Source organism: Synchiropus splendidus, chromosome 9 (assembly GCF_027744825.2).
Source record: "Synchiropus splendidus isolate RoL2022-P1 chromosome 9, RoL_Sspl_1.0, whole genome shotgun sequence".
Classification (NCBI taxonomy): domain Eukaryota; kingdom Metazoa; phylum Chordata; class Actinopteri; order Syngnathiformes; family Callionymidae; genus Synchiropus; species Synchiropus splendidus.
In genome coordinates this window covers 23934253-23960905 of record NC_071342.1, presented here as the reverse complement: position 1 = coordinate 23960905, position 26653 = coordinate 23934253, and the positions used below count along the sequence as shown (strand labels likewise).

General features: G+C 45.5%; 1 protein-coding gene across 6 annotated transcripts in view; it reads right to left on the bottom strand.

The window, feature by feature from the left end:
* Positions 1–792: 792 nt before the first annotated feature.
* ehbp1 (EH domain binding protein 1) overlaps positions 793–26653 on the bottom strand; it is a 122880-nt gene continuing 97019 nt past the window's right edge. For 3 of the 6 annotated variants that reach the window (XM_053875737.1, XM_053875735.1, XM_053875738.1), the window contains 4 exons: positions 11421–11520; positions 10122–10195; positions 2060–2174; positions 795–1984 (listed from right to left, as the gene is read on the bottom strand). In XM_053875737.1, coding sequence (XP_053731712.1) covers positions 1894–1984; positions 2060–2174; positions 10122–10195; positions 11421–11520 — 380 coding nt within the window. In that variant the 3' untranslated portion in view covers positions 795–1893. Of the gene's footprint in view, positions 1985–2059; positions 2175–10121; positions 10196–11420; positions 11521–26653 lie in introns of all 6 variants that reach the window. The other 3 variants (XM_053875732.1, XM_053875736.1, XM_053875733.1) reach the window with 2 other exon arrangements.

Sequence of the window (26653 nt, the reverse complement as noted above, 5' to 3'; positions counted from 1 at the left end):
CCCGCGCGTCTCTCCCGACAGGTAAGATCGTTTGGGCTTGAAATAACAGCCGCTGAACGGCTAACGTGGATTTCACTGGCCCCACAGATGCTTCTCTGACGAACTTTTATTCCTCGTGGGCAAACGGTGCCACAGCGGAGCCGCGGAGGGGCCGGGAGGACGTCCGCTGTCACAACCGATTTTCCTGCTTTAATCGCGGATGGGAGGCTGCCTGCAGGGCGGATGGGAGCCCGAACCAAACACGTCCGGATTTTTGATTCACACGCCTGACAGGTGGAACTAAAATGAACCCGATTAAAGATAGTCCTTTTTTTTTCCTCTCTCGGCTCCATCCACTGGAGGACAGCGACGCTCTGCAGACGCGCCCCCCGACCGTGGCGCTCCGCCGGGCGGGCAACAGAAAGACCAGACCTCGGTGGGAGAGCGGTTCCTGGATCAATTGCTGAATACCACAGACACAAAATACACCCTTCTTAACCTTAAAGCATATTTAAATCAAAGCACTTTTGGCGCTATTTGTAACGAAATTAAACCAGAAGTGAAGGCCGGTTCCGGCCCGGATTGAAAGCCCGAACCCGACCAGCACGAGCCTTGAGTTCACCTCGTCAACAGAACATCTCATAGTAGTCAGCGACTGGTTATCGAACACGCCCGCAAGTATTTTTATTTTTGGCAAACTGGCGAAGACGTTCGAAAAAGTTTTCAGTTATTCGATGGATGTTGCAAGTAAGTTTCTCTGGCTTTGTTTAAAGCCGGACGCCTCAGCTGAGGAGGGTCCGCGGTGACCTGAACCTGCCGATCTCGACCAGAAAAGTCCTATTAAAATAACCGAAATGACTTCCGAGAGTCGCGGCAATACGCGCAGATCATTGTCGGACGTGTGAAAGTGAGATCCAGAGGAGTTGACGCCACCTTCTCAGACACATTTGGAGCCACGCCAGGACCAGAATAACGTGTGGCTTCATAACTACACGATCTCCGCTTTGAAATCATAATAAAGGTCACGAAATTGCTTTTTCAAATCCTAAGAAGCCACGTATTTAGGCGCAAATCGGCACAGAAGTTTAACCCCACAGTACACTCTCCAGATTTGGACGAAAAATGTAATGTAGAATATTTATCATGAAAAAAAATAAATAAGTGAAACTGAAGTTGGTGAATTGTGCTCAGGGAAAACTTTCCTTAAAAACAAAACAAAGTCATATGTGTTATTTACAACAAAAATGACATGAACAATCCCAAACTTTTTTTTTATCACCATTTCCGAACAAAATAAAAGACAAAACATACGTTTGGATTTTAAAGTTTCCAGAAAAAAGTTAATCAACACCTTTTTTGTAAATCAAAAAACGGACTTTATTTGTGTTGTTTGGGTTATGACGCTGGAATAAATAAACAGATAAACACATGAAGTAGCTGGAACAAACACGTGGAAGCAAAGTTCTCTTTTTTCTGAATAAATACAAACCAAAAAATTATGGAGGAAAAAAAAAACACGGTGGCAGTTTGACGTGGAAGCAGCGTAAAAAGTACAATAAATAACATATAAAGTTTCTCAAATTGAACTGCATGACTCCAGGAAGTGTGAAGCAACACGGTGATGAACATGTACACGATGAGTTTTCTTTTTAAAATCTTTTGGTAAACTGCTTTCAAGCCAAAAAGTTTTTTTTCTATTAAAAAACAAAAAAGATAGTTAAGATATATTACAGGTCAGAGAGCGAGGGTAGGAGGAGTTGAGAAGTCAGCGCCACCCTCAGGCCGCGGAAGGCGCGTCATCGTGAAGCATCACAAACATGATTATATGAAGTACCTGTTTTTAAAGCCCATAAAAGTTGAAGAGCAACCAAAAGCCGTATACGTGAGTGAGTGAGTGAGTGGGACTAAAGTTCCTCACTGGACGACACACTTCTCCTCTTTCTTGCTCATCTTTCCTTTGTTCTGCTCCAGCGTGCGCTCCAGGTGCTCGTCCTCCTCCTCGGCCCTGCGGACCACAGCAGAGGTCACCTGCCTGCCGCTGGCCAGAAGCCCCGCCCACACAGGTGCGCCGGCTACTCACTGCTTCTCCTGGGCGTCCAGGTCTCGCACCAGCGCGTCCCTCTTGTTGACCAGGATGACCAGCTCGTCCAGCAGCAGCTGCTCCCTTCTCTTCTGGGCCTCCGTCTTCTGCCAGTCTGCGGAGCAAACACTCGGTCACACACTTGCTGCCGACTCCCCTGAAGCCAACTCGTCGGGACACGTCGGAGTCTGAGTCATTTCCCTGTCATCTGGGAGACGGAAGCTGGAGGAGCAGCAGATTCACACGCGGATGTTTTGGAAAGGCAGATCTGACCCGGTTCTTCCCGTCTCTGCCTGCAGGGGACCTTGACTCCCAGCACTGTCAGCGGTGGAGCTGATCCAGTGGAGATACTAAACGTGCGTCTGACATCTTGGACACACGAGTGGAGAGAAAAGTAACCCACTCAGATGTGTGAAGAAGCTGCGGTGGACGAGTCACTTCTCATGTTCTCACACACACACGAGGACATGAAACAAGCACCAACTAAAGTGTTCAGGAAAATAGACAAAGTTGATGGAAAGTTTAACAGTGACTTTTCCCCACGGAGGAAAACAGAAAAATGTCAGTGAATAATATGAGAAACTTCCCAAAGAGAGACTCTTCATTGAACAAAAGGAAATCTCATGAAGATGGAATTTAGGAGCTCAGGAAAAAAGTGAAACCAGAAGATTCAGTGGTGAAGAATAAGAAGGTAAAAATGTTTTTTTTTCTCTCAAACACAAATCAACAGGAGGATTTGTGAGTTGTGGGAGAAACACTGCGTCTGCAGATCCTCTCCTTGTAATGATGAATAAAGTCATGACAAGTGAAGAAGCATCCCAGGGTCAATTCTTCTTCAGAAAGGTGGGATTTGGGAGCGAGTCTCTGCCAGTCCCACAGGTCAGGTGCATCATCAGCTCGGCCAATAAAGTTGATCAAGTCAACTCTGAAGGCGGCGACAGACGGAAGGAAGGAAGCTGCGACTCGGGTCCTGATGTTGACCGGCTTTGATAGCAAACACAGCAAACAAGTCCCAGCTGAACACAGACAAACAAACAGGCCAGGCTCAGGGCTCGGTGCAGGAAGGGGCCCCACAGGGCCCAGGTGGGTCCCCCATCCAAATCCCCTCTGCATCTCCCTGGAGGCGGGGGCTGCCCGCTGGAGAGTCTGGCTCCCCCCCGGAGGTTCATATCCGCCTGGTGCCCCGGCCCCCCCTGGCCCTGCCCCCCACTCAGCAACATCAACAACTTTCACTGCAGAAATGAACTGGTTTTCAGCAGACTGCGTTCACAAAACGCCCTCAAAAACACGGGAAACTTTTAAACATTTTCACATGACGGCAGTGTGTAATGACACTTTCTCCTTTAAGGTTTGACTCACAGTCCAACAGACTGTTCAGTCCATGAAGCATAAAAACAGTCAGAATAAACCAGGATAACTTCGTGATTAAAGCAAGTGCTGGTTTTATCATGACACTTTCTCAAAAAAAGAAACATGTCCGAGGCTTGTCTACTTTCCTCCAAGCTAAGAAGGAACAGCTGAAAATCCAACTCTCACAAACACACAGAAAAACAGCACCTTTGTTTACACCTCCATCTTTGCTGACTGCGTCGGAGCTATTAGCCTCTATTAGCAGAGCAGCGCTAACAAACTCCCACGTGCCAGAAAACAAACATTTGACTTCAAAATAGACTCAAAAAAACCTGTCACACTCGAGGCCCAGCCGTGTCGCCTGCCACACCACCCGTAACGGTGATGTAAACAACGTAGCTTGCTGAAGTAGCCACACACGCTCTGTCACCGAACCGATGCCACTCCGTTTGACTCGTAAAAATCGTTTAGTGACCGGTTTATTTGTTTTCTTTTCGGCGTTTGTAACACTTCCTCTTTCAACAAACCAAATCAGCACAGCTCATGCGGCCAGCGATGATTCCGGATTCTTCCACGGCTGATGCGCAGAGGTGAAGTCGAGTCAGTTTAACCTGACCTCTTCAGACGCCAGCTTCTGTCTGGGGAGGACTTTTCTGTGCTATCAGGGATAAGAAGAGCTTTTGTACGGATAGTATCAGTGAAAATCATGATTACCAAGTTATGACTACAATTTTAACTCAAGTTTCTTTGCAACTGCTTATGACAATGAGCCAAATGAAAGTGGAGACTCCACTGTACGAACACAGACTGCGGCCATCTTGAAATGTGTGCACCGCCGTTACACCGCCGCAGGACAGAGGAATGTAGCAACAGGTCAAATATGGCTTCCACATACGAGGTTTGAGCATTAGAAATGTTTTTGCTGAAAGTCATGTTGAAAATCCCAGACAAATCTGGCCTTATTGTCACGGCAACATAAATATTTATCCTGCTATTGATGCCGGGAGAAAAGGGATGTGGTAAAATGCCAGCACCCAAAATAAGTGTGGCGTTATTAAAAATAAATATCAACCCCCCCAGCCTTTTCTCTGAGTCAAATTGTGGCGGCCGGGGTGTGTGTGCGCGTCACGCTGAGCTCGGCGTGTTTGTCCTGAAAGGTCTGCGCTCTCTGCGCTCGCTCTTTGAAGTGGAGCACAGAGCGAAATGAACACAGTCCCAATATTTAGCTCCGGACTTTTCCTTCTTTTCTTTCATGTGTTTCCTCTCGGGGGAAGCAAATTTGCTTTTCTCCACAAATATTTAAGGAAAGAAAAAAAAAAAAAATGCAAACTGATTTTGTTTAGGGAATATTTGTAGACGGCCAAAACGGTTTGGGAATTTGGGCGAGTGACTTGAAAGGAGTCGTGTGATGATTGGCGGACGGGAATGTTTGACTCCTTCGCCGCTCCTCCAGTGGAGGGAGAGGGAAAGCAACACTGTCACACACTCACACACAGAGGTATGCGGCAGTAATCCTGCCCTCCTTCGGCTTCACAGAACATCTCAGCCAAAAAGCCAAAGTGGCGGGGAGGGGAGGGAGCTGTCAATCAAAGGGCGCAGAGTCCCGCCCCCCTCATTAGGAAGGTAAACAATAAAGAGAGCTGATGAGGGACGTGACCGGGCAGCTCCACGGCCAGGCCGCGGGGTAACCAGACACCCGGGAACAAACACAACACCCGCCCAGCTGACAAGCCCCGCCTCCCGCCCGTCACAGAGGTTACAGAGGGAAGGACTCACATGGTGGCTGCGTATTCAGATAAACCTCGCCGTAACCATGTGAGTCTGCACCAGCCACACAAGAATGCGCTGGTTCAAATCCCCATGAAGCCCCCCCCTCCCCTCCTGAATATAAATACTGGTCCAAGGAAAGACATCCGACACACATCTCTCACTTCAATCTGTCGCAACTTTTCCTCCAGGAATGACAAACTTTTCTGCTCAGGAGGGAAAAATGGACAGATGGAGTCAAGAAAGTGTTGAGAGGAGGAGGATGAGAAAGTTTGACGGACAGATTTCCCAGTCCAGTTCAAGCGCCTTGCCTTCAGAGATGCTTGTTGCACGGAGGCTCTTAGACCCAGAAGTCACATGACATGAAACGCTGCCAGCTGCTGAAGGAGAAGGAAGGCAGATCTGCACCTCACGGTCGTGTGAGCTCTCACAGGGAATCGAGAGGGAACGAAATATTTGGTTGACTCGTGGCGACTCTGGGTCTTGTTCCTGAGTGAGGGGACAGACTCTCCGATCTTCGACATTCTTGTGATGACTTCAAAAATGGTCAGGACTTGGATCTGGGTCCAGAAATGCCAGACTGAAGGACCGGCGTGTTCAGCTTTAAACTGGAGAAGAAGCTGAGAGGAAGATCCAGAGTGAAGGAGGAGGAAGTTACATGGTGGAAGAGAGAAGAAGACTGTAGAATTGCTCCTGGTGAAAGCTTGAGATGTTGAGAGCAGCAGAAGCTTGGCACCATGCTTGTTCCTGGCTATTTACAGTAACATCTCCACCTTTCTGTTCCAAAATGCATGTTTCATTGCACTCACTCCAACCCCTGTATTTCTGCAGCCAGGACCCGCCAGCAATATGAAGAGACTTGTGAGCCCCGATGCAACGTGTCCTCATGGCAGCAGAGTGGTGAGAGGACAGTCCCGGGGGTCGGAGGGTTGCCGCTTTGCAACCAGTTTTTCATGCACTCATTTTTGGTTAAATGATGCATTATACTGTAAGCGAGTAGGAAATATCCAGCAATAAACAACAAGGCCACTTGCAGTGTCTGTAACAGCCATCAAGAAGATCCAAATAAAACTCACAAGGCAAGTCCTGTCACGTCTGCCGCCTGCTGTTCCTCCGCATATAAGAAACGTGCAAGCAGAGTTTGAGACTAGCTCCACTCTGGGTGTCTAGCCTGTACAGAGGAAGTCTCAGTTTGCGTGTAAACGAAGGAATCATGATGCATGGTTCGGCAAACCCGACAGTGTTAGGACCGATTCGGTTCAGACTAAAACTCAAATGAAAGCAATGACCAACACATGCCAGCCAATCACGACACCTTGTTCTGCATCCCACAGAGAAGAAGACACTTCGTAAATGGCCCCATGACAAACATCGTATTTTATGGATATAAATATTAGACATGTGGCAGAAAGTTCCATCACATCCTTCTTTCAAATTTTCTCTGGCTCATTAAAAAATACGGGAAAAAAACGCATATCTGCCAGGTGGGACGTCATCATCCCGCGGCAGACAGGACACGTTCGGTGAGGGGCTCGGACACGTCCTGCAGGCGGAGCAGGCTAAGAGAAGACCCACCTATGAGACAAGCCTCTGAGCAGGCCGGTCTGTGAGCATCACCCGGTCAACAATCGCAGCAAACAAACCAAGACATCAAGTCAGGCTCTGGTCTGGAGTCGAGGCAGCGGTGGCCAGTCACTTGTTATCAGTTGTTCCAGTCAAGTAGCAGCCCTGACAGAGTCTTCGACATCATCAAAAGTCGCCCATGTGACAGGATTCCACAGTGAACCTAATCAATCAGGGTCTGTAGCTGCCGCCCCGGTGTGTTACAAAGCCCAAATAGATTTACAAACGGGGAGTGTGTGTGTCGGGGGATAAGCTCCTGCATAGGATTACATATTGATTTTAAACATATAAAAAAAGCTTATCATATCAAACCGTAGCAGGAAAAACTCCAGGACCCGGCTATGCATAAATCCCTTTTAGACGGTGAGAGGGCGGCCACTTTGGAGCGCGCTCACTCAGAGGGAGCCAGCTGCGTGTGCGCACATAGGTGTGAATAGGTAAGCAGATAAAGAGGGCATAGTGGATCAATTTGTGTGGTGGGCAGATGAGAGCGGGGCGTACAGATGGCATTTCCTCGCCTGGCACCGCACCAACAAGGTGAAGGGAGGAGGTGCTTCTCACCAACGCGCTCACCAGCAACAGCTGTACATTTAATCCGACTCTGGGAAAGTCGGCAGCCGCGGCAGCTCAGGCCAGCCGAACAAGCAAATGCAAGATGAACAAATAACGTACGACCGTCCGTGGCAGCTCCAGAACAAGTGTTATAGGGGGTCGACCCGCAACCAAATTAGCATTACATTTGAATTAGCATGAAAATTCTTGGTCACTTCTTATTAGACAAAGTTAAACTTGCAGACAAATGAAAAGCAGCGCAACACGCAAGATGATTCTAAACAATGACTACTGACCCATTTATTATTTCTAAACTCCATCCATCCATCCAGCGGGACCTGGACTTTGAGTCATTCTGAGCCACCGATGGGTTCATTGCATTAACTTTAACATTGTAAATGTTTATTTTTTTAAATCAGATGAATCATGACGATGGATTAATTTGATCTTAATTTGATTTGTGATCTTCACAGCACTAGCTGTTATACTAGCCAATCAAACACATCAATCAATTGACCAAGAATCACTTACAACTGACTCCTGTGTGCAATAACAAATAAAAAAGGCAACCACTTCCAACGACAAAAACATTGACTTTTTGGAAATATGTATCTGCAGCCCGCCCATCTGAGCTGAGGGTCACTATGTGAGTGCAGGCCGGGGACAGAGCCATGAGTGTGTGTGCGCAGGCCTGTATTTTCCTCGGCAGGATGCCGCCACAGATGCAGGTCTATCTCAGCGCCGTGTGTCTGACTTGCAGTGCGTCTCACTCACTGTGTCATCGACTGGTCAAGCAAATCAGCAATTACCTGCGCCCCACCATCACTCAATGGAGCTGCCCAAGCTCCAAATAAGAGCACAGCACCTACACCTACACACACACACACAGACTCATGGATCCAGACACTCATGTGGGCGCCACACTTTGGCAAAACGAGATCTCACACACGCCTGTGAATGTGGCCAGTTTCCCTCCGATAAGTGAGTCAGCTGCAAATCCAACAAGTCCAGGTGAAGGCTGAGAGGAGCCCAGTGACATGACACACACCACCTCTCACACAGGATTCACCTGGTGGAACCAGTCCAATATCAGAGGGAGGGGTCAGCTGAGGCAGCCGGGGGCGGCAGATATCAGCTGGGACTACGACCTGCTGTAGGCGCCCCAACAGTAAGGCATCAGCAAGTTTAACGTCCAAAACATGGAAAATAACCAGCATTTTTATTGAGACAAACAAACAAGTCACACCCTGGTGTTTGCTTCCACAGCTCAATAAAGAGCAGCTGAGGCTGGACGGCGGCGGCGGCGCGTGCGGCTCCCTCTCCGCCCCCGTCTGGACCACCTCTCTTGCTAATTACAATTGATTTATTATGGAGCAGGTAGCTTATCAGGTGGCTGCTGAAATTACAATGGCTGTCAAAAGGCTTGTGAAGAGAAAGGAGGGGGCCGGGGGAGGGGGGCGCGTGGTCAATGTCGAATAGCAAAATCAATTAGCATTGATTGGCCAAAGGTTGATTTTGCCAAAGAGGACGCAGTGGAAGGGGATTAAACTTCCCTGGCCTCCTGACAACTTTGATACAACACAATGGCTGCGCTGCAGCTAACAAGCTTTCCATCATACAACAGGAGACCTTCTTCTGCTTTCAAGGCGGCGCAGGCTGCGTTTCAAATCAGGCATATGCTAGTCAGCTTTAGCCAGGAAGAAGATAGCATTGATCAAGTAGCAGTGAGTCCAATCCCTCACCCGCTCCAATCTTAATCCTCATCAAGAGGAGATGTGGCATTGAAATCCAGCGGATCAGCCTCAGAAGGACCACTGAAGTCCCATTGTTCAAAAGCCTCGCTGAGAATTCAGGGCTGTATACGCCCGACGTTATATGTGTAAACATAAACACCAATGGACTTGATGACAGTGATCGACAGTCCTCACAGTTCACATCATCAACGCTGTGTTTTTCTTCTTTGATCTCATTCTGGCCAGACCCACTTGAAGGGCATCTGGACACGTCTCTCTGAGACCTGAAGAAGAGCAGCGTGTTGCAGGTCAGTGGGCATCTTGCCATCATGACCCCAGGAGCGGTGGAAATTCCCCACTCTGGCTGAGGAACCCTTTTGGATCCCCCACACCTGCCTGGACTGAAAGTGCTTTGTCAGCAATTTCCTTTGAGCTCCGAACCACCACATGGATCCACGGACCTCCTGATGGACAGGTCACCTCAGTCTGACTATAATATCTATGTTATTCCTAATGCTAAAAATGACACCCAGTTATACTGATTCAATGACACCGGCTGCTTGGCAGAGATCTGAGTGCCATTCTAGTTTCACCATGTATCGACACACACACACAACAAACACAGTTCTAAAAAGGTCAGTCAGCCAAAAGACAACAGCTGATAACGTAGATCCCAGGCATAACCCCACGAGTCCTGTTTTACTTTGGATTGATCCCTTCCCTTTAAACTCCTGTTCAATGATCACGAGACATTCCCTCGCTGGAGTGGACCTCTCAATAAACACATCTTCTTCATCTTGCTTCTCACTAGTAAAAACTTTTTTATTTATGATTGTTTTTTCTTTTTTTAAGGGGGTTTCAAACAATTCTGTCTGAAACCCCGGAATATGATTATTGTTTCCAGACACTTTGGGAACCACCCATCCGTCTTATTACAAAGCAGTTAAAGGTTTCATCCACAGCAGGAAACACAGTTGAGTCTCTTGTGATGAAGGGAAGCCCTGCTTCCCACTAGCGGCGGTGTGAGTGTGTCGTACCTTCGATGGCCAGCATGGCCCGCAACTCTCTGTTCAGTAGTTCGAAGCGCCTCTCCAGATCGTGCTCTTTCTCCCTGTGGCGAAAAAGGAGCGACACCACACACACACACACACACACACAGACAAAGTTCATCAATATGTTAATGACTAAATCATTAAGCACTTAAAGAAACGTGCAATAAACATTGATTCCGCCAGTCGCCCGGACCCTCTCCGGCTTCAGCATTAATCTACTGCACATGAGTGATACACAGCCTCGGGTGCGCGGGCGACACAAACATATTAAGAGCAGGGAAATGAAAGACAACCAAATATACCGGTGTGAAAATGTATTTATAGCCGTGCCAAGAGCGTGTGTGTGGTCGCTGTACGGTGGGAGTGTCTGTGCCGCGCAAATTTAATTCTTTCCTCTTTCAAACACATTAAAAAATGAGCTAATTCGGTCCCTAATAGAATTTGTCCTTCGCAGGCGTCTTTTCTCTCTCCGCCTCCACAAAGAGAGAACAGAAATAATAAGCCCTTCTGTCAATTGGCCACTTAAAAGCTTCGCCTTTCCCGTGATATAATGTGATTATGAATACTTCAATCTCTCCGACACGCCACATTGGGAAATGCTGCAGCTCGGAGTGAAGTAGCCAGCGTGTGTGCGCCCACACCTGTCAGGATTGACCACGGAGATGGAGTGATGATCGCCATGTTTCTATTGATTTCATATCCTGGCCACATGGAAATCAATGAGCAGATAGACAGAGGGAGTGAATGGACTGGTGGCTGCCCTCACTCCACCAAATCTGAGAAACATCTACATAAGAAAGTGACTCGAGGAGAGGAGTGGGATTTAGAGCTAACACTCTGCTCACTTCAACGATGGTGGACCCAGTGGAGAAGAGCAGAGGAGCCTCGACTTCACACCTTTCTTGACATCCAAGAGCCACGAGCTAGGCTCTCACTTGTTCACTGGAGGCGGTGAGGTCCCAGGAAGCAGCACTGGTGTGTGTTCTGTTGTCATATTTACCTGTCTAATATTTGCTATCATGCTGAAGAACACACTGAACTTCCATGTGCATTTACACAACTGCAGGTAACAAGGTTTGAATAAGGCAGTCGGAATTCAAACCCACATAAGAAAGCTATTACAGACACATCGGGTAATAATGGGAAAAGACATTATTAGACTAAATGCGCTGTATATTATGGTCTGCATGAAGTATGAAAGGCACAATGCAAAGCCATTGTACAGAACACATTAACTTCCAGTAAGAATCTGGGAAAAAAAGAGAAACTGAAGTGTCACCGTACAGCAGAGAGAGTTGGTTCTGTCGCCTGATGAGTGCGTTCTTCTTGTTGACCAACATGAACCACTCCTGCATCATGGCCTCCTCCTCCTCTTTGTTATTCCCTGGAGAGAGAAAACACAAACCAGTCACTACTTCTGAACTGAAAATGAATATGAAGAAAAGTAGCCAAACATGTACATAAAAAGCGGCCCAGAAAGAACCACAGCACATGTACTATATTACTTTGTTATTATCAGGTAAAATTAGATTTCCCCCCTGTGATCTACGAGTGCACTCTTTGGACCAACTGAAATGCTGTGGCAACACAAGGATCCGTTTGCCATGTAACTATCTATTCCAGGTCATTTGCTATATGGTGTATATATACACCTTCACACCTACAATCTACTTGTTCCCAAACTTCATCATCAAAGTATATATATTGTCAAGTTAGTGATAGTGATTTCTGACCACTTTTGTCACTGAACTGACCAGCTCCACCCCTCTGTTTTCTTCACTCAGTCACGACTTTAAGCAACAGGTGAGCCCTGTCACCGCAGGACCAAGGTGGCTTTAATGGTGGCACAATGACAACGTGTAGCCAGTTCAAATGTACAACGCAGTCGTGAACATCAGTAAACGTCCTTTTTCCACGTGTTTGCCTTCAACATTCTCATAGTTCACACTCTCCCCTTCCAACGTCAACTTGGCTTTAACCAGCGTTGGATATTAAGACGGCGAACACGGCGGAGCACCTTTACACAGTGGAGCGGTACACACACACACACACACACTGTAGGGCAGTATACATCCACCAGGAAGGTGATGGAAGAACAAGCACCTGAGGCTCAAAACAGAGACTGTTTTAAAAACTTTCAATTAAAAAAAGCAAGCTGTACCTGGAATAAAAGATGTGGACTGCTTCTGAGGGCACATTCTTAAACACTGTTTGTTGCTGAGCAGCACTGATGGCGGCATTATTGTGAGGTGCAGAGTGAAATACTGGAGGAGCAAACATTCAACTGCCTTGATTAGAATGAGCCATGTCAATAACACAGAGGTTCACACAAGGGACAGTTTTGTGTCGCGTCCCAGTGAGCTAAAGGAGAAGGAAAAGCCTTGCTATGAAGATGCGCTAGCCTGCGGTGTAACAGCAACTCATGCAATAAATCAGCATGTTAGAATACTAAACAGTTGCATGGTGTTATGTTTGATTTCCCATGAAAGCAATGAAACAACTGAGGCTTTCTCCAACGCAGTAAAGCTGCTGAATGCTTAGTTGAACAACATATGTCCTCAACATCGTAAAAATACACTACAGGTAAGTTGATCACTACACACAAAAGTAGAAGTGGTGACCACATCTTCTTTTTTTATTCTTACATGGCAATTAATATTTGTTTAGATAAACATATATAACAATTAAAAAACAGCTATTTAAGTCACTATTGCTGCAAAAAAACAACAACTTTTAAATGAATACATATATTTTAAATTAAACTTACATTCTAAAGAAATCCTCAAAAGCAGAGTCCTTCCAGGCCTCTTAAGTATCTATTTTCTAACCAATACAAACAGATGTGCAGATCACTCTGGTCAGCTAGCGTCACCAAAGGGATGCAGCTTCATGGCACCAGAGGCCAATGAAGAAGCGACAACAGCGCTAATCTGCCTCTCAGTGCCTCTGAGAAGGGAAGAAACGGATGAAAACAGAGGTCGCCAGATGAAAGATCGTCTTAAAGCTTATGCTATTATCTCTCACTGAGTTTCTTCCCCTTCTGTTGCTCAAGAGCAGGGCTTAGCAGCTAAGCTACAAGAGAATTAAGATTGTCAAGTTTTAAATCACTTTTTAAAGGGGATCGTCTTCAAAATTTCAGCACCTATATCTATCATCACGTCCTGAGTGGGAAATAAAAGAAGGGAAGAGTGACACCAGTCAGAGAAAAGCACCAGAGTGTTTCAAGTCGCTATCAATATTCTATTGTAAAACAGTCATGGGTCACCATTTCCTCGTATTTGTGGGCCGTCTAAAATGACTTGGTTGCTCAGATTTGACATTAAGACGGTCTTAAAACATGTTGGTGCTATGAAGGAACAAACGTTTGGTCATGATTGATGTAACCCGAAGCTGATGGTTCACCCGGTGATGGTTCACCGTTTCACATGCTCCTCAGTAGTGCCCCCTGGCTGGGTGTGTGTCCTCCCAAGAAATAAATAATTTGAATTCAACATATTTGTTGAATGTCTTTGGCCTTTTATGTCCAGTAAGTGCAGCTCAACACTGGCCATTCTGTCAACACTGTCGTGTGATTATGTGGAACTGAAAATGATCCCCATCTGTAAATAAACGCTGGATTAAAAGCGACAGGGAGGTGGGAGAGAGTGTATTTTCCTTTCGAGGTAAGGATGGGGAGCAGCTCCACTTCTGACAAAAGGCGAGCGCGTGGACGTGCGCACGGACACCGGCGAGCGTGTGGACATTTGTGATACTCTGAGCCAGCAGATGTATGTAATTTCATTTAGGAGGGTGGAGCGGCGAGGAGGGGACGGCGAGGAGGAGAGAAAATGAAAGAAAGCGTCAGGATTTAGTGGAATCGGGGGCTCGTGGATTACTGTAGTCAACTTTGAAACGGACGACACTCGGAGGGGGGATAAAGCCGGCGCTGACAGGTCATTGTGCTGCCTCCAAGTCAAATAAAACAAGCAAATAATAATGGCAAATATTAAGCTCCTGTGACATTGTGGCGAGGCAGGCTGGAAGACGAGGGGGGATTATAAAGCTATATCCCCCACCGTTAGCCAGCCAGCAGCTACCCACCAACCAACGGCCGCATTTCGTCAAAGAGCAGGGGAGGCGGACAGGCGAGAGGAAAAGGAGGGAGGTCAGACGAAAGGTAGAGAATCGAGGGCAGTTGTAGGAAGGAGAAAGGAAGGAAAGGAAGGAGAAACAGGAGGGGACGGCGGCTGGATGGGGAGAGACGGAGACAGCTGCTCAGGATGCTGAGCCCTTCACTTGACCTTGCCACGCTTCAACTTTCACCTCCACATGACTCTCTGGGAGAGAAAGTGTTCTGAATTTGGATGCCTTCTATTTTTCTGTTTTTCCTGCTGAGGGCCACGGTCTAAATTGAGCGGCCACTATACTGAATAAACAAGTTTTCCTATGCAGGCGGAAAATAAAAGGGCTCTGCGGCGATGGCAGCTCGACCAGAGGCCACTCGCGGTTTCGTCATCGCAGTGTGACATATGCTGGTCGTGACAAGGACTGAGAAAACAGCCCAACGTTGTTTTGTATGGAAACAAATGGTGTAAATGTCCTTGGCAAGTGCTACTGACACCGTCTGTGTTTCCAGCATTGGCTGCAAGATGCTATGGAACCACGCTGGCTCTCTGGAGGCCATCTTGGATCAAAGCATCTGGCGGTTTGGCATTCCGGGTCTTGTTGTTTGCTTTACAAGCCATTTCTCAGCGCTGAACACGAGCGGAAATCGACGGAGTCTGACTGAATAGATTTGGCATCGGGACAATGTTTGATCAGGACATCAAAGGATTAGTGAAATATGTCTGAGGGAGATACACTGTGTTTGCCGACCAACACAACTCCAACGTCATTAATATTGCGTTTGGTGTTGCGCGGCTATCAATTTGGCAGTGATGGTGAGAAACGCGCTAGATAGAATCAGTGCAGGCGCACATCCACACACACGCACACAGAGGCAAGATACAAGTGATACACACATCCTAACAAGCCCACTATCTGATTGCCTGTCTCCTTCTTCTCTTGTTTCACTCTCAGTCTCACTCACACAAACACAATCGGGATACAATGGCATGAACCGCCCCGAGTGGGGGGTTATCTGCTACACGTAAAGAAAATGTCCAGTTTGCATGGAACAATATCGTTGCTGAACGCTCTGGATTAGTGGTAGACCGAGTCACACAGAGAAACAAAAATACAATTCAAATGTGAAAAGAGGAAAAGCAGAGTGTGAGCCTCAGCAGCCAAATAAGATTAAGATAGTCATCTTGGCTACTGTTCCATTCAGTTCAGAGAGGAATAATGAAACCAGGCCCGAGGTGCTCAAGCTGCTGGTCGGCGCTAGTTTCCGACTAAGCATATAATCTTACAGGGCTAGCTAGAGTTATTTTACATGAAAGCAAACACCTGAAACCACTGGTCGCTGGTATTATTGCGGCACTTTAAATCTCGACAACAAATTCAAACTGGAATCAAGGCCCGCAATAGTCTCCAACTCTGGTCTTCTTAAAAGGCAAAAATCTAAAAACAAATTTTCCATAAGCGTTTCAAAAAGTTTATAGTTCATGCAGCGAATCGCCGCGCCGGTCACTGCTGCTTTGAGTGGCGTCCATATTGTAGCTTGCAATACTGCATTTTGACAGGTGTGCTGTGGCCCATCATGGCTGTGGAGGAAGTGGGCAGTGACCGGGAATTGGACTGGTCACAAAATGAACTCGAGTGGTGGAACTCAATCAAGGGACAACATACGGTCCATCATAACTCATATCAGGGTTCTCGCCAGCGCTGTTGAAGCGTAGGGGCCGGTATGCCCCTAAAACATGACAGTCATTTTTGCTCATAAATACTGTGTTTCCCTAAAATGAAAAAGCTCCATGAACATGGGATGAAAGCCTTTTCATCACTTATAAAAGGAAACAAGAGATCAGAAAACGAACATCATCCAAAATAAATAAAAAATGAGCACTAAAATATATTTATTCCATTTGTGTGTGCTGCTTTTGTCTCTTGCAAAGTGCATCAGGCGGCACTTACCAAACACCCAGGGACTCGTAAATGGAGGGCCATTATGACAAATGTAGATTTGCTTCGAATAAAATGACAATCAAATGAGGAAGAAAAATAGCTTTTAATCTTTTTGTTAATCACTTGGGTGCTTGTATTTGAGTTGTATAACCGGAGATAAACAACAATAATGGCCTAAAACAACAGCAACATCACATTTAAAATAACAGAAGTTTGAGTGCAGCTGAAGTACTGACAACTAAAACGGATAGTTAGGGAAGTCTTTTTCTTGGCAGAGAGAAGTAGAACTAGCATTACTTAAATAAACAGCATGGACTTTATTTAACAAAGTGAGTTGTTGACTCTTACACCTACATATTGTTTTAATATCACACAGTGATTGCTGGTGTCGGGGCTCAGTGTGGTCAGAATAAGAAATGAAGAAATGAAATACAGAGAATAAAGTAACCAACGCCTAAAACAGGATGCTATGCCAATACCGGATTTTAAATCAATAGTTTTTTTGCATAACAACACACATTTCGGTTGACTCATCATACTTAAACATGTTATTCGGCTTCTGTTGTTTGCGCAAACACATTCTGCTGCACATCATTATTAATTTACATGAAACATTTCCATCTGTTAGTAGGGAAAAAAACTACTGTTTCTATTGCTCAATTATTATCATCTTTATTTCCAGTTAATGTTTGTCATTTGCAAACATTTTCAACGGTTTGTCGCTCAAAAACAAAGCCTCAGGTCTCAGCAGTTGGTATGTAACAAATGATATTAAGAATTTGTGTTCACAATCTCTCGCTTCTGTTTGGAGGCTTTTAGAATATCTAAACATACTTGCAAATGCTTATTGGGAAGAGCGACGCCCTTGGCCAAGTTGACTTGCATTTGGATGAAACTTGACATGTAAACAGAGATTGGTTTTTTATTTTTCATAACACGCCACACTTCCGTGCATTGCTTCACCGCTCCTGTTTCCAAAAGCCTGTGCATTCAAGTGAGAAGGAGTCACTCTTCAATATTAGCTTGTTTCTTATTTTAATAAGGTTAAACTCTCTGTCATAACGTCAATCGCCACTGAGACTTTGAGGCAGGGCATGTGTCATGAGATGCCGTTGTTTTCACGCGTCGTCTGACTTCGATTTAAACTTGGTTCAGTGTTGTCACTACACCAGTGTTATGTATTGATCATAACAAGGTCTATAATTCATTTCCAATGTATTGTTCCATGTAGTCACTTTAGATGAACGGAACCTATTCACCTCAACACAGAATGGTTATTGTGTTAGTTTTTCATATATATATATTTTTTTTTTTACAGAGAATTGTGATGGTGGAAATGCAAAGAAGCATCTATGTTTTCACCTGGAGAACCAGAACTATTCATTTGACAATGAAAATGCGGATGATTTTCGTGTCCCAGGAGCAGACACACTCGACTACAACCACATGCCCTTAGCAGCCATTTCCATAGATGAGGAAAAATGGGTCATTTGGAGACTGAATCCCAACATAATCATTAAGAAAATCCTACTTAAGCATTCTCAAGGGAAACGTTTGGGGTGCTTTGAAGAGATGAGCTTCCGGAGAATACGGAAACGGAGAAAAAACAAATGCTGTGATCATCATCTCATTTCTGATCCCGGCATTTAATCCAATAGCTGCTAATCCAATTTGTCTATCAGACACATAAAGAGGAGGTGAGGAGGAGGAGGAGGGCTGGGAGGAGGAGGAGACGGCGAAGGAAGATGAAGGCCGGTGGACGGGAGGAGTTCAACTTTTCCTGCGAGTCCCAGCCACTTTCTGAAGCCCGGTTTATTTTGGGAGCAGCCGCACTGGCGGTGGAGCCTCTTGGGCCGAGGCCGTCTGATATCAGCAGGGATCACAGCACATGAAAGCCAGAGGACCATGAAAGGAGAGGATAATGAAAGGGACAGGATGAACATTGTTTCCTCTGATGAGGTAAGAGCTCGTTAAAAGGCCGTCACTGCAGCCATGTGAATATGCATGACGGGGGCCGGCCTGATCACAGAGGACAGCCGGGAGGAGGAGGGTGCAGTTAAGTAGCCTGTAGTTAAGAAGACTTGATTTAATTAATGTGTGCAGAGGGGAGTCCTGTTAGGGCCCACGGAGGAAGCTCGCTGCCGTGGTCTTTCTTCCTTACCTTTGTACGGAGGAGTGCAACAGTTGAAGCCATGTCCAACTCAGCTATGTCATGGGCGATATGTTGAAAATGTCGCCCACGTGAGTGCTCAAGCTCTCCTTTATTCTATTCTGCTCTCCACTAGAGTGCTGCTGAGGGCTATTTCTTCCAGGGAGCTTGTACGGGGTCTTTTTAGTCGCCCTCAATGGCACAATGAAGCGGGCGCAGAGAGCAGATTCCTGCTTTATTGAACCTGTGTATAATGTCTGCTGAATGGAACACATTAACCGATTCACACTCACCTCTTCGCAACCCCCCTCCTTCCCTTCCCAGATAGCGAATAAAATCAGAAGAAAAGAGAAAAGGAAAAACTCCCCACACACTGGGCCACAATGACTGCCTTTTCCACCGGTGTCATTTGTCAACCACTGCTTGCTTTGCCATGTACAAAAGGACAGCGGAAGAGCCGGAGAGGTCTGATGGGGAGTGTGAGGGGCCAGGACATGAATTGGGTCAGTTTCACAATCATAAGTGGCGCTGCACAATAATTTCCTTCTTATTATGGACCTCACTGAACGCAAGTGTTGGCCTGTTCAGTACAGCACCTGCAGAACCTTATTTGCATCTTAGAGGCCATTTTTATTAGCCCATTTCAAGTTATCGGAAGATTTGGATCAATTTATGAGCTCCCACTAGCCTACTGGAAGAATATCACGATACAGTTCGGCGGGAAAATGCAAACTTTAAAAAAGCAAATCTGTGATTTCAGCCTAAAAACTAAGTGGAGACTAGGCAAAGACTAGACTGGCTACATTCAAAGGACAGAATAGATCAGTGATTGCTTGTTTTTACCTGGTAAGGAAAACAGGTTCTAACTTTATACAGTGTGATGTTTCGAAATTTCAGGAGGACTTAGGGGAGAGGTAAAGGGCAATCAAAGCTAAACTTCGGATGGATATTTCAGGCATTTGTTTAGCGAAATGATGACATTTTTCAGTGTCCTTTTTGAGCAACAGAAAAGATCCGTTTCCAGAAACTGAAGAGGATGCAGTGCACTTGCCAGGCCTGTACATGGAGACTTGCTTAATACTGAGGAGACGTGATGGAAAAACGGAAAAGCTTGTGCACAAACCACCAGCAAAGGAATGATCAAAACCATGGCTACACTGGTGATGCTCATGTGGGCTGACAAGGAGACACGGTGAAAGACCATGAGACTGAGAGATGACATCGCCGTTTTCTAATCTATCCACTCAGGAAACTGCTTCGCAAAAGTTGTGGCTGTGTGTGATACAAAGGCAACATCGTCCTCTGGAGACAGCACTGTCCAAGGAGCTCGGACCAGATCAAGCGCAAAGCGAGACACAACCAACGATAAGTGGTTGAAGACAACGTCATCACTAGCTATTAATTGAGAGCTCCTACTTCCATCAATCAGCTGAAGCCATTTATTACTATCTGCAGACACAGCTCAGAGCCTTCTGACAACTCCACACTCACAGAAACGCACACAAAGACGGAAGAGAAGGTGGCGGTGCAAACACAAGTAACAGGGACTTACAGTAATATAAGATTCAGCTGGCACAGATGAAAGCAGAATACATAACGTCGGAGTCACAAGTGGAGAAGAAGACATGCTCAGTGATCAAAGAGCGAGTCTCTGAAGCATGTTGGCTTCTACAGGGAGTGATTTCTCACTTCCACGCACGCAGAAACACAGACTGGAGAAAACAATCTAAGTGGACTGGAAGAAACAGCACAGAACGGAGATATGAAATTAGAGGCAGGAAAAAATAGCATGGCTATTAAGCTGCAGGGACAATATGTGCACAGATATGTTTACCTTGTTGAGCCCACGATGGGAAACTACAGAGAGTAGTTCAATTGTTTGTGTAGATGTAATGATAACAAGAAAAATGTTTCTCACTGCATCAACATCTGTTTGTCAAATACACAAACTGGATGACAAGTCACTCCCACAATCTGTGTTTTGATCAGGTGGCCATTTCTTTCCACGTAAAGTGTGAGCTCACATTTGAGTCACATCAAATCGTCTTTCATCAGGTGTCACGCTTGAACTGTGTCCACTTAACACTTACATCAAGCGGCTGTCCACGTTTCTACTGTCGTCGTGGCGAAGGCTCAGCGCCACCAAGGACCCCGTCTTCAGAACTTGACAGATTTGGGCGGCGACAAAGCCGAAGTGTAAGCGAACGCTGCACCTGACACTAAACGGTGTGGGATTCTGTTGCGTCTGGGCCTCAGATGTCGGTGGAACAAGACACCTCCCACTGCGAGAACCACTCCTGGACAACACCAGCAAATCAGGACTTTTTTTTAGCTTGTCAGCTCATGTGACTGAAGCCTCCTCCATTCCTCCGACACGTCACGAGAACCTTTCAACTGAGCTCTAAATAGATGATTTTCTACCTGTCCCCACTTAGCCAGAGGCACGGAACACTAAATCAGAGGTCTTCCATGCAGCGTTTCTCAATTACCTCCCTTATTATTGTCGCCCTTGTTCATTACCAGCATTATCATTCTTCCTTTTCTCTTGCAACCCCCCACTTCAGGGTGTTGTGGCTGTCGTGTCGGATGAAGGGAGCGAAGGAGACAAGCCAAATCGAAAGCTTTTCGCCAGAACGGAGCACTTCAGGTAATTAATATAGCAAGAGGGGGCAGATGAAGGGAGCCGAGAACATGTGTGTGCCCGTGTGTGTTTTCGCTGAAATGCCTGATTGGGGAGCTCACCTGCCGATACCCCCTAAAAGGTATTTCATTAGTGAGCCTTTTACCATACAAGAAGAGGAACAAAGACTCGTTTACGCCTGTCTCCACTCCAACTCAACGGGCCCTCCAGGACGCCTGTAGCCGAGTATGAGAAGAGTAAAGAAGAGTGAAGGAGCAGAGAGGAGAGGCAAGAAGAGGCTATCCCCATTCATAATCTCATGACAAAAGGCAAAAAGGCATCATCCTATTAACTGCGTGATCTTCACCAGCTCATGCTAGCTGCTATCCACAGGGGGCTCTCTTTTATTATTAAGGTGAGTGGGTGATAGGGAGTGGGAATGGCGCCCACTGCCTCCCTATTAGCCCTGGGACAAGAGTAGGTATGAAGGGGAGCAGAGCAAAGAGAGACCCCATGCTAAGGGTCCAGCTTAGATTTCCATTCTGCAGACTATGAGCTTTTGCTTGGACCTTTGGGGTCCGGCTTTTATTCGGATTCACCGATGCGCCCACGTGTCTTTAACTGTTGTGACAACAGCGATGCTCACCTGGTGAAATTCTCCTCAAAATATTTGAAGGGTAATATAAAACGGATTCACCTCCTTTGTGAGCGTCAACTTATAGACACAGCTTCAATACGAACCCGGGAAAAACTGCCTCCAATGATTAAAAGCACTTGCTTATTGTTTACTAAAGACATTATTTTGCTCTCAGTCCCATGTCACCATAGTCCTGGAGTCAAAATCGGGATCTCATTTCTAGTCCCATGTCACCATAGTCCTGGAGTCAAAATCGGGATCTCATTTCTAGTCCCATGTCACCATAGTCCTGGAGTCAAAATCGGGATCTCATTTCTAGTCCCATGTCACCATAGTCCTGGAGTCAAAATGGGGATTGTTGTTAGTTTTGATCCAGATTATTTCATGAAATCCTGACGTTATTTCTTTGGTTGAGTGTGCGTGGGTTTGATGGATTCTCCTGCACCTGCCACTTGAACTATCGAAATGCGACTCACTACAAACACAACAGACTAATTTCTGACGCCCACCTAGCAAGATCATTAAGAGTAGAGATGTTTTAAAGATGTAATTCTAGTCTCTCGCTCACACAGACACACACACACACTCATCTTCGTTGTCGTCCTCCATTCTCCTCTGTAGCACAGTAAAAAGCCTGTGATGACCTGGGTGTGTAGCTTATTAACCTCTCCATCAGTTCTTATCAGCCAATGAATAGCCCAGTCATCTGCCCCTCCTTTCAAATCTAACAGGAGAAGGAAAAAAAATCTCTCCGTGTGAGGCTATAATTCAATCCCCACAAAAAAAAAAAAAAATCATTCGCTGCACGCACACGCACACGCACAGATCAGCCTGCTATTTGTCACCTACGATGAAACAAAAAACTGCTGTGGAACCAGAAATGATCTGGAACTGGGAAACCACAGATGGGTGTGTTAGCAACTGTGTGATTGTGGTGTGAGCGCATGTGTGTGAATGTAAGAGCGAATAAATTAATGGCTGATTTCTCCCCTCGCTTTGATGGCATTAAGAGCCCTCTTCTTCTCAATGTGCCGCGCTAAATGCTTTTCTCTTCCTCTCTTTCCCTCCGTCTCTCTCCTCTTTCTTTTTGACGAGCAGGGCCACCCAGCAGAAAGCAAGTGATGCAAAACACCAGGGTAATCCCTCCTTCATCCAACACCACAGCCACCTCACCCACTATCTTTAGTCTTTGACACAGTGGCCATTATCTGTGGGATTTAGTTAAACCAAACCTTCATGTATTTGTTGGGCCCCAGGTTCGTTTTCTAGTCTGACTGCTCCGCTCGAGTGTGGTCAGGGTGGCGGTGAGGATAGAAGGGTGGTGGGTGAGGGGGGGGGGAAACGACCAACTTTTTCTGAAACGATGCGGCCCTTTTTTGTCGACCAGGTCATGTTCAACTTGAAAGAAGAAACTTTACTTCAGCGTCTACCTAAGGAAGGAAGGAGGTTCTGATTTAATCCTGCTACTACAACACTTAAAACATTATTGCGCCACCACATAAAGGAAACAATTGTTATCTAATGATCATAAACCAGATAATGGTTTGCCATTCTTTCACATTCTTACATTAAAAACCACTTTTATTCAGAAAACAGTATTAAGACTTAAAATGAGCAATTTTTACCTGAGGTTCGAAGCCTCATTTCTTTTGATGCTCTCAAACACAAACCGAATCACTGCCCTGGTGCGCAGAAACCCTCCACACTATCTCTCCTCTACAGAAGCTTAGTTAAATGAATCAAGTTCCCGCTGTTCATCTGAACCGCAATTGAAATCTAATTCACATTGAAAATGAACATTTCATCAGCAAACAAGTGTCAGATTCTCATCCGATTCTGTCTCTGTTTGATAGAGCGATGATTAAAAGGGGAGACGCTGCTGTTCACAGGGAGAATAATGCACGTTTGCTCGGCATTGTCCTGCTGGGTGGAATCACATCAAACCAGATTGCAGATTGATATTGAGCTGCTTCTGCTGCTGCACTTTGTGATGGGCCTGGATGTGTTTTTAGCTATTGTGTGGACAGCTAGGCCGGAGGAGCATCCCTTCTGATTCCGTTTCAGATGATAAATACTTTCAGTGAGTGATTCTGATTCTGACAAGGGTCCAGACAAGTTCACGTGATGATTACTCTCAAACGTGTGTATGCTGTGAGCCCAGGGAGAAACAAATAGGTTTCGCATTTCCAAGGGTAATCTGAAATTTGAATTAAAAATATTAAAATATTCTACAAAAAAATAAATGACAAACATTTAAGACACTACTGTATTCCGAGGGCACCAACGTTTTTTTATAATATAATAATATACTATCATGGGAGATAATGATATTCTGTATTTATAATAATTAACCATTATTTAACAAGACAGTAAGCATAAAACTATAACGCATTTGAAGCACAAAGCACATTTTTAGAACAAGCAACTATTTTAGGTTCAACTATGTAATAGACTATATAATCATTACAGTTATTAGAAGTATTAACACAAACAATATATGGGAGAAGGAATCAAGTGAAAAGACTGCGTTCTGTCAATAAATGGCAATTAGGACTGAAGACACAAAAGATAGAAAAATGGAGACAGAAAACTTTTGTATACAGTTGAAGACCAAACGGAACGTAATGTACTTCTACAACTCTGTACGACACATGGGTCAGGCAGGGATAGTCGGGCCTCCGGGTCAGACGCTGGACCCGTCTGATCTCAGAGAAATACAAGTTTTAAAACGGTCACTGACATTTGTCGGCCAAATGAAACTTCCTTCTCCGGTACAAGTTGCGGCGAAGCTAAAAGGATTGAGATTGAGTTGCTGTTGAAACACCAGATAAGCTGAGTAGTGGTGGCGCTAAGCTCAGGTTAAGCCAGGTGGTTTAGCTCCCCGATTGTGTGTTTACACACGCCGAGGTGTGAAGCAATGGAGCGGCTTAGACGGGCCGGGGAACACCAGTTGATGTAGTGCTGGTGTGTCAACATTAGTACCTGCTGATTGTGTTAATTGCCACAGCTTAACACAAACATGGGCTCAGGAGCGACCGGCGAAGATGACACAACGGATCGGGTTTAATATCACAGCAAAAGTTTAGTGCAACAACCAGGAATGACAGCATTCCAAGCGCATACCGGCATCATCTGACAATACCATTGAAACACCTTTTTTGAGTCGGACTGTTTGACATGAATTTGTCCTTTTCAGTTCAAGACTTGCTTCACTGCGCTTAAACAATATTATTGCATTGTTAATCGTGGATTTATTACTGCTAATATTGGACTAAATATTCCATACCTCTAATTTTAAGGTTGATGTTTGCTCAGTGAGGTCTTCCTAACATTTGGACGTGCAAATCTAACAAACGCCTGAATACACTTGATACATTAAGCACTTTATGCTCTACATTACCGCGTAAAGGGAGGTGTAAAAATATAGTCAGGGTAAAGTTGTATTTGTTGTCAAAGACAACTGGAACATGTGTAACTACATGTGCCCTAACTAGCCGCCTCCTAAGGTGGTGACAGACAGCTGCCATGTGTTTAGCATAAGTAGCCCCGCCTGCTCCATTAGCAAAAGAGAAGGATGTGTGTGTGTGTGTGTGTGTGCGTGCGCCTGTGTGTGGGACAAGAGGGAGCATGAGGAGGGGGACAGCTTGACCCCCCCTGGGGTAGATGTTAGAACAAATTTAAAGGGTGTCATATTACACGCCTTGTGACAGGGGGCCGAGGGGACGTGAACGATGAATTTGCTTAATGAATTAATCTGTGAAACCAGTAATGGCTCTGCTAACAACATTAGTCATCCCACTTACACCTCTGTGATTCACTCCATTCTCCCCTCTCTTCGACGCGGCGCTTCATGTCGGATATCGCTCCCCAGATGCGCCCAAATTAACACTCGCTTTCACAACTGAGGGAAACTGTTAAATCACATTTATTACGACGACATATCCAAGGCATCAAATTCGGAGACCGATCTGGAAGGATGTGAAACTGCCACTGGCTCCACTTGCAATACACAAATGTGAAATTGCTGTGTTTAAATAGATATTTAAATGGGAATGTATTGGGTGAGACAGCTGTTGGTATTTGTAGCCTGGAGTGCTTATTACAATGGGAAATGGTGAGGGAGGGGGGTTCTTCTGTGTGTGTGTGCGTGGGGGGGTGATGACAACGGCAGCATGGCGAGCAGCTGTGTTAGCAAGTGAATGGTGTAATTACTGACCAACCTCTGTCATTAACCTGCTTTGTGGAGAACCACCACATCAGTTACCATGATAAAGGCTCTGTTAATTGACTGCAAGGTTGAAATTCAATTATGCCGCCGAGCAAATAATAATAAACCACTTTTAAAACAAATAAAACGTCCTCTGGCCATGCGTGTTTGTTTCAACCGTAATGATGCCTTTCCTGCGAGTACATTATTTAAACTGCAGGAAAAGCACTGCTGTCGGGTCACATGGTTCCCAGAGAAAATGATATTTGGAAATGCTCATCATCCACAGACAACATTAGAGGACCACTTCATACATTACATTGACATTTCTCCTTAAAGAAGTGGATTGTGAAAGTACATGAGAGGAGGGTGTGAACATCAGGTAGATAGATAACTCGCGTTACACAAAGGTCTCATCTATGGTGCGCCATTAATACATTCGTAAGATGCCATAACTCATATTTAAGGCATTATATATGATGTTTTCAAAGCATAATAAGGAGCACCATTTGAGAGCATACTGTTATTTGTAATGACATTATACTGAGCTGTGTGAGTACAGGGGATATGGAAAGTAATAGTACTTTCTAAACTTTGTCATAAGTCACCACACACGATTATACAGATCCATAACATCTCTGCTAGAGTCGTATAAATGCATTGTGAATGTACTGATAATTAGTTATGGAGGAGAGCATGAGGTTATTAAGTGTTGCCTTTCTGTCTTAAAAGGCCCAGAACTTGCTCAAATGTTAGCTGCCACTCACGCTCACAGATCTTCACCGTCCTGCATCAGCTCTGAAATCCTCCAGATCAACCACACGTCTCTTCCTCACAGCACCTTCAATCATCTCTCAAT